At 34.9% G+C, this 14,245-nt stretch overlaps 1 protein-coding gene across 9 annotated transcripts in view; it reads left to right on the top strand.

Moving 5' to 3' along the window:
* The window catches only part of EFCAB13 (EF-hand calcium binding domain 13), a 277,023-nt gene that overhangs the window by 231,806 nt on the left and 30,972 nt on the right, over positions 1-14,245 (top strand). For 8 of the 9 annotated variants that reach the window (XM_074388801.1, XM_074388793.1, XM_074388794.1 and 5 more), the window contains 4 exons: positions 2,151-2,255; positions 5,472-5,525; positions 13,194-13,298; positions 14,092-14,145. In XM_074388801.1, the coding sequence (XP_074244902.1) occupies positions 2,151-2,255; positions 5,472-5,525; positions 13,194-13,298; positions 14,092-14,145 (318 nt within the window). The remainder of the gene's footprint in view (positions 1-2,150; positions 2,256-5,471; positions 5,526-13,193; positions 13,299-14,091; positions 14,146-14,245) is intronic. The other variant, XM_074388798.1, reaches the window with a different exon arrangement.

The following is a 14,245-nucleotide window of genomic DNA, read 5'->3' on the forward strand; positions in this document are numbered from 1 at the left end:
TCTGGATAAATGCATTGTTCCCCTGGGACCCTGCCAAGGCCTGTTATGCTGATAACATGACAGCTTGTCATCACATTGGATTGATTTTCTCCTTCCACCATCACTGTCACCAAATAGCTTCATCTCCATATTAGGTGTAGGCTTTAAAGCCTACCTGTGCCATCTGGGATACCCTCTTCCCTTTTCTCTCTTTGTAAATATTATCTGTCCTGAAATGTGTGATACTTTTATCCTCTGTATCTATTTCTGCATATACTGAGTCCCCCTGCCTGCCTGTTTTCTACAATTGTATTCTTTTAAGATCTCTAGCCACTAACAAAGATAGCTTACAGTGGACTTCACAGATCATGTATTTTACAGTTTCTCTGGTACTATTGCTTGTGCTGGTGACTGACTCCAGGAGAAAAACCTGATGTGGTGGATTATCCTTCTGTTGGGTCTTCTTACTGGAATATGGTGGACTGTTACTGACCTTCTCTACACTTGTCTCCTATTTTCCCGAGTACAGACCTTTGAGAAATAAGAAGAGGGAGCATCAACCTTTATTCTGAAAGTTCAAACTACTTCTAGATCCTTAAAAACTTTTTTGATTCAGGGGAAGCCAGGAATCAAGGTTATTAAGTAATTATAACATGCCAGAACAAATCAAGCAGACTTGAATTGAGAAGAAATGGGAAAAGGGAAAGACTGATCACTCTTATCACTCCTCCACCGTCCCAAAACCTCAGTCTCCATTATTTGTGGGCTCGTGGTGGTTGAAAACAATTAGGGTTTGGGAATTATCAGTTTAAGAGTATGTATGTATGCACCTGCTCACAGATCCACACCCGTTAGATAGGATTCCTGGAACAGGTGCATGAGAGGCCAGGTGAAAAGTCAAAAAAGGCAAAACTCTAGCATTATGAAAATAAGTTCAGTATCAAAATGTGTGACTTACTGGTCAATTTCAAACTGGCGGAAAGGCTATGAAATTGACTTAGCTGTAGCATAGGAGAGTGTGGTCCGAAATCTACTGTTACTATTGTTAATGATATTACTCATTATTAATGAAGAACTATTACAATTATAGGAAATATAAGGATGTTTTTTGTGATGTACACATGGTTTGAGCATTACCCTTCATCCCAAAGAAAGACAAGAATCATCACAATGATGAACATTTATTCAGTTACATCATTTTGCTAAATGTTTGTCTTCTGAGCTAAATATTAGGCTTTTACAATAAGTTTTTTCTCAGTAATGACCATAAATAGATTATCAGATATATTTCACAGTAGAGACATAAACTAAGTCTCAGAAGGTGTATCAGAATGAAATTTTACCTGGTTTGAAACCTTTCAATGGTAAGATGGATGATGACTGAACAAATCACTCCCAGTTTACTTCATCGTAGTTCCTAATCGCTTGATAAGGAATCCTGCTACTCTCCAACATATGGATCCAACATAATTTAAATTATCTTGGCAGAATGTCTATTTTTGGTTGATTTATATTGATCACATTTATACACATTTTGATACACTTTTCTAGAGAAAAGACTGAGTTTTTTTTAAAGGTTAATTGTGAAATGCAAGATAATTGCCATTCAGTGATTGTGGTTAGCATGGACAATGAATCTAGTTTGGGTTAAAAAGGTAACTGAGCCTTCCTTTGGCTCAGAAGTAGTTATTAAAATCTATCAGGTACTTGCTATGCTGACAGAGTTCTAAGTCTTTTCACATGTAACTTTATCTCCACAGAAACTCTGTGAAACAGGTAGGAATATCTTCATTTCATAAAACAGAAAACTGGAAACTAAAGAAGTTAGGCTATTTAAATAAGTTCCAGTAGGTAATAAATAGTAGAAAACAACATTCAAACCCATGTATTCTTATTCTAACCATAGTAATTTTCTCATTTCACTAGAAATTCCTTTTTCATTATAAGAATAATACACTGGAAGCTAATTTTGTTCCCTTTGGAAATTTGTGGTATATATGTTTATTCTTTAAAGGGAAGTAAGCTTAATTCTAACCGTATTGAATCTGTGTAAACTCAGGTTCCAGCGATCTTAAGTCTACTAGCAAAAAATATCTGTAATGTGTAAGCAAATATAAGGTGGAACATTTCAGCATTAGTGGGAGTTTTCACTTTTCTTTCTCTTTGCTAAGGAGAGACAGTAGATATCAGAGATGTGGACAACGTACTAGGAAACATGGGGATTGAACTCACCAAAGAAGAGCTTGAGGAGCTGACAAGAAACCTTCCACTTGATGGTGACTCATTTTAGATATTTAAAAAAATCCTTCAGAAGAGGGTCAAGGGTTTATATATGAGTATTTCTAAAACCAGTTTAATTTTGTGATAATAAAAAACCTTGCAACATCTCAAAGATTCAGGTCCAGAGCAAGAACAAAGCCTGTCTTCATTTTCTAAATCCACGTAGAATGCAAAGCATTTGACTAGACTGATTCCAAGATTGTTTTTCACATCTATGAATGATCAGGAATGATCAGGAAGCCAAAGAAAAATGTAGAAAAAGAAAGAAATGAAAGAAGGTTAATTTATATTTTTTCCACATTTCCCATTCATTTTTGTATTCTGACCCAGCTCCCTAACACTGCTAAAACTTCTCTAAGGACACTATAACTTGCCATTTGTCAACTGCATTGGACATTATTCATTCTGTTTCTTGTTGGAGCTCTCTGCTGTCTTTGATATTGATAATAAATCTGACCTTGCAATTATGTTCCCTTAGCTTCTGTGTTGTTACCGCAATCTGTATTTTTCTCATTCTTATTTTCATTTTACATCCTCTCTCTGGAAAATCTCACTCATATGGTGAGTTTTACATATCACCTACATGCTGACGACTTTCAAATCTGTATTTTTACATAGACCACTCTCCTGCACTGCAGACTGGTATATCCAAATGCCTTGAGACATTTCTACTCAGATATTCCATAGGAGACATTCTTTAACCTATTTGAAACTGAATTCATTGGTTCCCTGCCCATGCTACCTTCTAGTCCTGTATTCTCTATCCCATTTCTGCTATCATTATTTAGCCATCTAAGCTAGTTACATGGGATTCATTTTGTATAACCACCTGTTTCCTGTCACCTCCTATCTGGACTGTCACTTTATCATGCCAGTTTTACCTCAAACTACATAGATGATTGGATATATGACAAAGAAAGTACACTAAAATGTTGATAGTAGAATCTAGATAATAGGGCTGTTGATTGTACAGTTTTTTCAACTTTGTATTATGTTTGAAAATTTTCATAACAAAACATTGAAAAAATTCCATATATAAATCTGTTAACATCTCATTGTTCCTTCTATCATTGTCATACTTCAGGTTCTTTCCTTCCTGGTGTCAGCTGTTACAATGGCTTCTACAAAATAGCCATCGTAGTGATCTATATAAAATGCAAATTTGACTACATCATTACTCAATTTAAAAGTATTTAATGGCTTATAGTCATGTATTAAACAATGTCATAAGTCCATTGATATGGCAAACAAGTTCCTCCATGATTTGGATCCTATTTATCTAATCCAGAATTTTACCCTCCAATAATATTGTACTTTTATTCCATTTTACATAAGAATAAATAACTTTATGTCACTTGTATTTTATATCATGCTTTTTATCACATTGAAACTGAATTCATTGGTTCCCTGCCCAAGGAGGAATAAAAAGCATGAACCACTTGTATTTTATATTAATTAGTTCCCTGCTTGGAACTAATATTCATTGGTTCCACTTTACCATCCCAGTTTTACCTGGCATGATAAAAGAGGGTCTTCAGAGAATTAGTTCCAAGCAGGGAACTAATTAATATAAAAGACAAATCATATAAAGTTATCACTTGCTTTGTTTATGATGTCTTCATTACTTAGAGGGCCTCTCCTTTCCCTTCATCTGACTCACTCCTTCTCATTGCTTATCCAAATTGAGAGCCACAGTTTTTGTTTGTTTGTTTGTTTTCAGAAAGTTTTCTTTTCATTATCTAGACTATATTAGATACCTCTTCTCTGTATTTCCACAATAACTGTGCATGTTTTTCATTATATTCGCCACATTGTACTATAATTGTGTATTTATGTTTCTATCTTGTCACTTTAATGTGAGCCTTAAATTAAGGATGGGTATATTATTTATCTTCCAATACCTAGAAGAGTACTTGGCTTGTAAGTAGGCACTCCACAAATGTTAAAAGAGAGATGGACAAATTACTGAGTAAATGAGAATGACATAATGAATAAGTGAATGAATATATATTGACAGGATAATTCCTAAAGAAAATGAAGAACTGCTTTTGATCAGGACACTAACATTTATACCTGGTATAATGTAACCACTTATTTGCAGCAATTCTGAGTGACATGCAGTATCAAAGTCTGTTAGGAATAGACCAGAGGTAAACATATGGTCTTTATTTTTCAGCAGAGACCTGCGACATTATCAGAATTGAGGGTCTTCAGATAATTAACTTGCATGGATGGTATTTTTCATCATGTTTACAAGAAAGTATAATAGCCCAGTAAGAACATATTTTTTCCTGAGCCAGACTTTATGGTCCAGTGGTCAAGGGCCAGCTTACTAATATGAAATTCAGTCTTGAAAACTATGTTTTATTGAATTGTTTCAAGTGTTGCTATGCAGGAAGAAGATAAAGAGGTAGTGATACATAGGGTGGGCTCTAGTTCCCCAACCCTGGCTTTAATCATAGCAGTTTATTTTAGTCATTACTTTTCATATGTTTATCTCTCATATAACCTATACATTCATACATTATTCATATATTCATACATTAACACCCCCAAATTGTTCTTTGTATTGTGAATTCAAACTTTGGGACCTTAGCTGAAATAACTGTATGGTAACATGGCCTGGCAGCTGGCATTTCAATTTGGTAGTTGCCATCTTTTTCTGGACAGCAATATTTCTCTTGTTATTTTAATAGATGATTGTGCATATACATATGCACCATACATACTTAAATTTTGCTCTTATTACGTAAAAATAAAGAGGAAATGGAAGCTTAAATCCTGATACTAGTAATAAGCATAGTTCTTAAATATAATTATACATCTGAAATAGGCATGTAGAAAGACTTAAGGTCAACTTTGATTTATGTATTTCAATTGGATAGGAAAAGAGCATATATAAAATTTTGGGGAAATATTTCTAAATACCATGTTTAATAGTATAATACAATTAGAAATTATGTTTTAGCCTTCTTGGAATAGAAGTTCTTGTCTTGCTACATGTAAATCTATTATTTACTTTTTTCTTTGAAGATATATGGGGTTATCCATTCTGCTACACCATACTATTTTGTTTCTAAGAATTTAAAAAGTTAAAAATGACAAAAAAAGAGATAAGTGAAGCTAAATAATGATGTGTAATAACAAACTTTATCTGGTTTCTGGATAATTATTTAGAAATCATTTTTTCCTGAATTTGCTTTCTCTTATAGCTGAAGGGCAGACTAATTTGAAATCATTGATGGATACAATGCAAGTTATTACAGGTTAGTGAGAAGTTACTATGAATTTAAGATCCTAATACTTTAAACCATATTTTCTGTTACAAATATTTTACTCAAGTTTGACATATATAATTATATTATGTAATCATATGTGTCCAACTTAAGAATTATCACAAAATGAACATATGTACATACCCATTTAATTATAACCTGGATTGTGAAATAAAAGATTACCTGTAACCTGGGAGACTCCTGATACCACTACATAGATTCTTCCTCCTTACTTTTTGAAGGCAATTACTATCCTGAATTCTAGGACCATAGATTTACTAGTTTTGTCTGTTTTTGAACTGTACATAAATGAAACTATACAATCTGTATTCTTGTATGTTTAATTTCTTTCACTCAACCTTATGTCACATGCTATTCTCAGATTCATTCATATTGTTGCATGCAGCAGTAGTTTGCTCATTTCCATTCCTGTATAGTACAAAGACTAATCAACTGTAATAGTAGAAGTCTTCAGGGAACCTATTTTGGTATGGGGAATGATTTCAATTAATCTGTTGTACTTGAATACAATTGCTGTGTAATATTCCATTGTGTAAGTATGCTACAATATGTCAATTCTACTACTGAGGGAAATTTCCATACATGCCTTTTCATGAACATATATGCATGATTATGTGGCTATACATAGAAATGGGATTGCTTTGTTACAGAATTATGTATACTTTATTAGATAGTATCATTCAGTTTTCCAAAGTAGTAGAACCATTTTACAATTCAACCAACAGTGTGTGAGAGTTTTGCTTTATATCCTTGTCTGATATTGATACTATCTGTCTTTTCCATGTTAGCATGTAATAATATCCCACTGTGTTTATAGTTTGCATTTCCCTAATGATTACTGACGTTGAGCCCTCCCTTTTGTTTTAACATTTATTAGTTATTAGGATAATCTCTTTTTTAAAATTATACTTTAAGTTTTGGCATACCTTTTTTGTAAAGTTCCTCTTAATGTCTATTACTTATTTGTCTGTTTGGATATCTGTCTTTTACTTTTGATTTTTTAAACTTTCTGTTTTTTACTTACAGTTTTTAAATATATTCTGGATTGAAGTCCATTGTAGGTAATAAATTGCAAATATCTCACCATATGTATCAAATTTTTAACTTGAATTACACTTTAATGAAAAAAGTTCCTATTTTTACATATAGTCTAATCAGTCTTCTCTTTTTTGGTGGAGTGTTTGAGAAGGGATAATCTGTGCAGCAAACCACCATAGCACATGTTTACCTAAGTAACAAACCTGGGCATCCTGCGCATGTACCCCTGAACTTAAAAGAAGAGAAATCCTTGCATACACCAAGGCCATGAAAAATTTTCTTATTTTACTTTTTAGGAACTTTGTTATTTTACTTTCACATTTAGATCTATAATCCATGATGTAGGTTAAGGGTGGCAATTCAGTTTTTTTCTAAGTGGATATTCAGCACCATTTATTAATAAGAATATAGTTTTCTCATAGCAGTGTAAGGCTATCTTATTCATAAATCAAAGACCATAAATGTGTTTGTATATCTGGGCTATTTAATCTGTTTCCTTATTGTTGTTTTGTGTGTGTGTCCTTGCACCAGTATTCTACTCTCTTAGTATCTTCAATATATCTTATATCCGAAGTGTAAATCCTTCATATTTTATTTACTTTTTTATGATTGCCCTGGCTATTCTTGGCCTTTTGTATTTCCATATATATTTAGAATCAAACTTTAATCCATCCCCAATACTGCTGGGGTTTTTATTGAATCTAGATCTTTTTTTCCAATTTATTAAACCTTAAGTTCTGGGATACATGTGCAAAACGTGCAGGTTTGTTACGTAGGTATACATGTGCCTTGATGCACCCATCAACCTGTCATCTAGGTTTTAAGCCTTGCATGCATTAGATATTTGCCCCACACCCCTGACAGGCCCAGGTGTGTGATGTTCCCCTCCCTGTGCCCTGTATTCTCATTGTTCAACTCCCACTTATGAGTGAGAACATGCAGTGTTTGGTCTTCTATTCCTGTGTTAGTTTGCTGAGAATCCTGCTTTCCAGCTTCATCCATGTCGCTGCAAAGAACATGAACTCATTCTTTTTTATAGCTGTGGTATTCCATGGTGTATATGTGCCACATTTTCTTTATCCAGTCTATCATTGATGGGCATTTGGGCTGGTTCCAAATCTTTGCTATTCTGAATAGCACTGCAATAAATGTATGTGTGCATGTGTCTTTATAATAGAATGATTTATAATCCGCTTGGTATATACCCAGTAATGGGATTGGTGGGTCAAATGCTATTTCTGGTTCTAGATTCTTGAGGAATCACCACACTGTCTTCCACAATGGCTGAACTAATTTACACTCCACCAACAGTGTAAAAGCATTTCTATTTCTCTACATCCTCTCCAGCATCTGTTGTTTCTTGACTTTTTAATGATCACCATTTTAACTGGCATGAGATGGTATCTCATTGTGGTTATTATTTGCATTTCTCTAATGACCAGTGATGATGAGCTTTTTCTTTTTCATATGTTTGTTGGCTACATAAATGTCTTCCTTTGAGAAATGTCTGTTCATGTCCTTCACCCAATTTTTGATGGAGTTATTTGTTTGTTTGTTTTTTCTTGTAAGTTTAAGTTCCTTATAGATTCTGGATATTAGACCTTTGTTAGATAGATTGCAAAAATTTTCTCCCATTCTGTAGGTTACCAGTTCACTCTGATGATAGTTTATTTGGCTGTACAGAAGCTCTTTAGTTTAATTGGATCCAAGTTGTCAATTTTGGCTTTTGTTGTCATTGCTTTTGGTGTTTTAGTCATGAAGTCTTTGTCCATGTATATGTTCTGAATGATATTGCCTAGGTTTTCTTCTAGGGTTTTATGGTTTTAGGATTTACGTTTAAGTCTTTAATCCATCTTGAGTTAATTTTTGTATAAGGTGTAAGGAAGGGGAGCAGTTTCAGTTTTCTGCATATGGCTAGCTAATTTTCACAGCACCATTTATTGAACAGGGAATCCTTTCCCATTGCTTATTTTGTTAGGTTTGTCAAAGATCAGATGGTCATAGATGTGTGTCTGTTCTGTTCCATTGCTCTATATATCTGTTTCAGTATGAGTACCATTCTGTTTTGGTTACTGTAGCCTTGTATAGTTTGAAGTCAGGTAGCATCATGCCTCCAACTTTGTTCTTTTAGTTTAGGATTGTCTTGGCTATAAGGGCTCTTTTTTGGTTCCATATCACATTTAAAGTAGTTTTTTCTAATTCTATGAAGAAAGTGAATGGTAACTTGTTGGAAATAGCATTGAGTCTATAAATTACTTTGAGCAGTATGGCCATTTTCATGATTTTGATTCTTTCTATCCATGATCATGGAATGTTTTTTTTCATTGGTTAGTGTCCTCTCTTATTTCCTTGAGCAGTGATTTATAGTTCTCCTTGAAGAGGTCTTTCACATCCGTTGTAAGTTGTATTTGTAGGTATTTTATTCTCTTTGTAGCAATTGTGAATGGGTGTTCACTCATGATTTTCTCTCTGTCTATTATTGGTGAATAGGAATGCTTGTGACTTTTGCACATTGATTTTGAATCCTGAGACTGCTGAAGTTGCTTATCAGCTTAAGGAGATTTGGGGCTGAGACGACAGGGTTTTCTAAATATACAATCACGTCATCTGCAAACAGACAATTTTACTTTCTCTTTTTTTATTTGAATACCCTTTATTTCTTTCTCTTTTCTGATTGCCCTGGCCAGAACCTCCAATACTATGTTGAATAGGAGTGGTGAAAGAGGGTACCTTTGTCTTGTGCAGGTTTTCAAAGGGAATGCTTCGAGCTTTTGTCCATTCAATACGATACTGGCTATGGGTTTGTCATAAATATTTCTTATTATTTTGAGATATGCTCCATCAATACCTAGTTTATTGTTTGTAGCATGAAGGGGTGTGAATTTTATCAAAGGCCTTTTCTGCATCTGTTGAGATAATCATGTGCTTTTGTCATTGGTTCTGTTTACGTGATGGATTATATTTATTGATTTGCATATGTTGGACTAACCTTGTATCCTAGGGATGAAGCCAACTTGATCATGGTGAACAAGCTTTTTGTTGTGCTGCTGAATTCAGTCTGCCAGTATTTTATTGAGAATTTTTGCGTCGATGTTCATCAGAGATATCAACCTGAAATTTTCTTTTTGTGTGTGTGTGTTTTTCTGCCAGGTTTTGGTATCAGGATGGTGCTGGCCTCATAAAATGAGTTAGGGAGGAGTCTCTGTTTTTCAATTGTTTGGAATCGTTTCAGAAGGAATGGTACAGCTCCTCTTTGCACCTCTCATAGAATTCAGCTGTCAATCTGGTTCTGGGCTTTTTTTGGTTGGTAGGCTATTAATTACTGCCTCAATTTCAGAACTTGTTATTGGTCTATTCAGGGATTTGAATTCCTACTAGTTTAGTCTAGGTAGGGTGTATGTGTCCAGCGATTTACCCACTTTTTCTGGATTTTCTAGTTTCTTTGCATAGAAGTGTTTATAGTATTCTCTGATTGTAGTTTGTATTTCTGTGGGATCAGTGGTGGTATCACCTTTATCATTTTTTATTGCATCTATCTGATTCTTCTCTCTTTTCTTCTTTATTATTTTGGCTAATGGCCTACTTTGTTAATCTTTTCAAAAAAGCAGCTCCTGGATTCATTGATTCTTTGAAGGGTTTTTTGTATCTCTACCTTCTTCAGCTCTGCTCTGATCTTAGTTATTTCTTGTCTTCTGCTAGCTTTTGAGTTTGTTTGCTCTTGCTTCTCTAGTTCTTTTAATTGCTTTATGAAGTTCTCATGCTGTTTTTTTAGCTCCATCAGGTTGTATATGCTCTTCTCTAAACAATTATTCTAGTCAGTAGTTCCTGTAACCTTTTTATCAATGTTCTTAGCTTGCTTGCATTGGGCTAGAACATGCTCCTTTAGCTTGGAGGAGTTTGTTATTACCCACTTCCTGAAGCCTACTTCTGTCAATTTGTCAAACTCATTCTCCATCCAGTTTTGTGCCCTTGCTGGAGAAGAGTTGCAATGATTTGGAGAAGAGGCATTCTGGTTTTTGGATTTTTCAGTATTTTTGTGCTAGTTCTTCTTCATCTTCGTGGATTTATCTACCTTTGAGTTTTGATGCTGATTGTTTTTGGATGGGGTTTTTCTGTGGGTGTCCTTTTTGTTGATGTTGATGTTATTGCTTTCTGCTTGTTAATTTTCCTTCTAACAATCAGGCCTCTCTTCTGCAGGGCTGCTGGAGTTTGCTAGAGGTCCACTCCAGACCCTGTTTGCTTGGGTATCACCAGCAGAGGCTGCAGAACAGCAAACATTGCTACCTGCTCCTTCCTTTGAAAGTTTTGTCCCAGATGGGCACCAGCCTGATGCTGGCTGGAGCTCTCCTGTATGAAGTGTCTCTTGACCCCTGCTGGGAAATGTCTTCCAGTTAGGAAGCACGGGGGGTCAGGGGCCCATTTGAGGAGGCAGTCTGTCCCTTAGCCAAGCTTGAGCACTGTGCAGGGAGATCTGCTTCTCTCTTTAGAGCCAGTAGTCAGGAACGTTTAAGTCTGCTGAAGCTGCACCCACAGCTGCCCCTTCCCCCAGGTACTCTGTCCCAGGAAGATGGGAGTTTTATCTGTAAGCCCCGACTGAGGTTGCTGCCTTTCTTTCAGATATGCCCTGCCCAGTGAGAAGGAATCTAGAGAGACAGTCTGGCCCCAGACACTGCCATACTGCAATGAGTTCCACAGAGAGTTAACACTGTGAAGAGAAAACTGCCTACTCAAGCCTCAGTAATGGCAGATGCCCCTTCCCCCACCAAGCTCCATCGTCCCAGGCTGACGTCAGACTGCTGTGCTGGCAGTGAGAATTTCAAGCCAGTGGTTCTTAGTGTGCTGGACTCTGTGGGAGTAATACCTGATGAACGAGATCACTTGTCTCCCTGGCTTCAGCCCCCTTTTCAGGAGATTGAACGGTTTTGTCTTGCTGGAGTATGAAAAAAAAAAAAAAAAAAAAAACTCCTGCAGCTAGCTCAGTGTCTTCCTGAACAGCCACCCAGTTTTGTGCTTGAAACCCTGATGGCGTAGGCACACAAAGCAGCCTTCTGGTCTATGGGTTGCAAAAACATGGGGAAAGCATAGTATCTGGGCTGGATAGCATAGTGTGTCATGGCACAGTCCCTCACGGCTTCCCTTGGCTAGGGGAGGGAGCCCCCCAGCTTTGCACTTCCTGGGTGAGGCACACCCACCCTGCTTCTGCTTGCCCACTGTAGGCTGCACCCACCATCTAACCAGCCTCAACGAGATGAACTAAGTACCTCAGTTGGAAATGCAGAAATCACCCACATTCTGCATTGATCTTGCAGGGAGCTGCAGACTAGAGCTCTTCCTATTCAGCCATCTTGCCACACCCTGAGTCTAGATCAATTTGTAGAGAATGGATATATTTACAACTTTGAGTTTTTCAATTAATGACGATAAGTGGTATGCTGGTAAGATGGCTCTCTGTAAAACGTTACCACTTGATTTGTAGCATTTTTCAACTTCCATGATGTAAATTGTCTCACCATGGCTGATTTCCAGTGGTAAACAATTTAAAAATCAAGTTCACAAAACTGAATATATAATAGTCAGTTGTCATGACTGAATTCAGGTTGGTGGTACACCATTAAAAATGATTCATCACTAAGTTTATTTCAGTTAACTTGATTTTCCTTTTTTGTTAGATTTACTCCTAGGTATTTTTTACTTTGTATGTAACTGTGAATGGTATATATCTCTATCTATATATATCTCATTATTGCTGAATTATGGTTTTCTAGGACTTTGTACCTTTTTTAAATATTAGAACTAATTACATAATGTTTATAGTATCCTCCTATTATCTTTTAAGTATCTGTAGGATCTGTGGTGGTCTTATTTGTCATTGGTTATATTTTCTCCATTTTTTTTCCTTTGTCGATCTTAATACAAGTATGTATCAACTTTGTTAGTCTTTCCAAAACACAATTTTTTTTCTGTGTTCATTCTCTCCATATAAGGTTTGTTTTTTGTTTCCATAATTCCTGCTTTTATCTTTATTATTATTTTCTTCAACTTTTGAGAGGTTTAATTTGCTATTTTTTTCTAATATTTTGAGATATAATTTTAGATTTTGGTCTTTTTATCTTTTTTAGCATATGCATTTAAGACTAAATTCCCTTGTCGGCACATCTTTACCTTATTCCACAAGTTTTAATATGTAATATTATCATTGTCATTAAAGATATATTCTAACTTTCTGTGGTTTGTGTTTTGACACATGAATTATTTAGAAATGCACTTATTAATTTTCATTTTCTTAGTAGTTCTTTACTATTGATTTCTAGTTTAATTCCCTACCCTAGATACCACATTTATTTGTACCACTTGTCTTTGGCATTATGCTAATTTAAAATGACATAAGTTTTATATAACTGTGTGTAGTGTTATTTTATAACCATCACTGTGGGAACACCTCTTTTACTAGGGTTGAAGGAATACTATTCATTCTCTGTATCTGCAATTGACTGATTGTTGTTTAACAAATACAATTATTTACCTTAATTCTGCTTTCATAATTGGGAATTAACAATATTTTTTAAAATTTTATTTTTCTCTATGTTTTTTGTTTTGAAGGAGGAGAAGTTGACTTCAATGACCTGGAAAATGTCCTGCAAAATATGGGGATAGAGCTCACATCTAGAGAACAGTTGGAGCTAGAAAAATTACTTCCAATTGATGGTGGGCATTTCAAATAGTAGTATTCTTCAAGGGAGTTAATGTAGTCATCAAGGGAGTCATTCCACATTATACATATCAGTAGAGTCTTGAAGTAGTTAGGAATATATCCTCAGAATTTACATTATTTAGTAACGTATGTTTGTTGTACATTGTTTATAAATTAGGGATCATAAAATAATAATTTCATAGGTAACTTTTTAATATTTAGGAATACAAAAATTGCCTAATAAAATATACATAACTACAAGTCTTCCCATCAGGGCTAAGGAATTAATATTGATGGTTATCTTTCATCCTATTGAGATGTGTTGAGTTAAGACCTATAGGAAACAGGAGAAGATAGGAGAGGAAGAGGAGGAGGAGGAGAAATATATAGATGTATGGGAGAGTGGAGAAAAAAAGAATAAAGTCAGAAAAGGTATACTTTCTTTGCTTTACCCTAGTTGGTATTAATAATTTTCTCAGATGCTAAAGAACTGACAGATTTACCATAACAAACCACATTGCCATGTATGTACCTATGCAACAGTCTTGCATGTTCTTCACATGTACACCAAAACCTAAAATGCAACAAAATATGTATTTAAAAAAAGAAAGAAAACAATCCTACACATAACTAATAAAAATGCTTAAGAATAAAAAAATTTGTCTACATTTTAATTTTATTATTTTAGAAGATATTAAGTAAATTTTAAGAGCAAATTATTTTGTGGTCTGTATTTCTGAACTTAAGAGACTTCTGTATTGCTTTTGCATATTTTCCATATTACATAAATTATGTATTTTCTTACAGCTAATGGAAAAATATATAAGAATAGGTTGCTGAACTGTGTGAAATATATAAAAGGTAAGTGATATGAAAATTGAGAAAGCAGATCAATTGAGGTACTTGTGTTATGTTTTTGTTTTTTCCTCACCACTAAATTTTGCTATCAATCTCATATATA

This window comes from Saimiri boliviensis, chromosome 17, assembly GCF_048565385.1.
Source record: "Saimiri boliviensis isolate mSaiBol1 chromosome 17, mSaiBol1.pri, whole genome shotgun sequence".
Classification (NCBI taxonomy): domain Eukaryota; kingdom Metazoa; phylum Chordata; class Mammalia; order Primates; family Cebidae; genus Saimiri; species Saimiri boliviensis.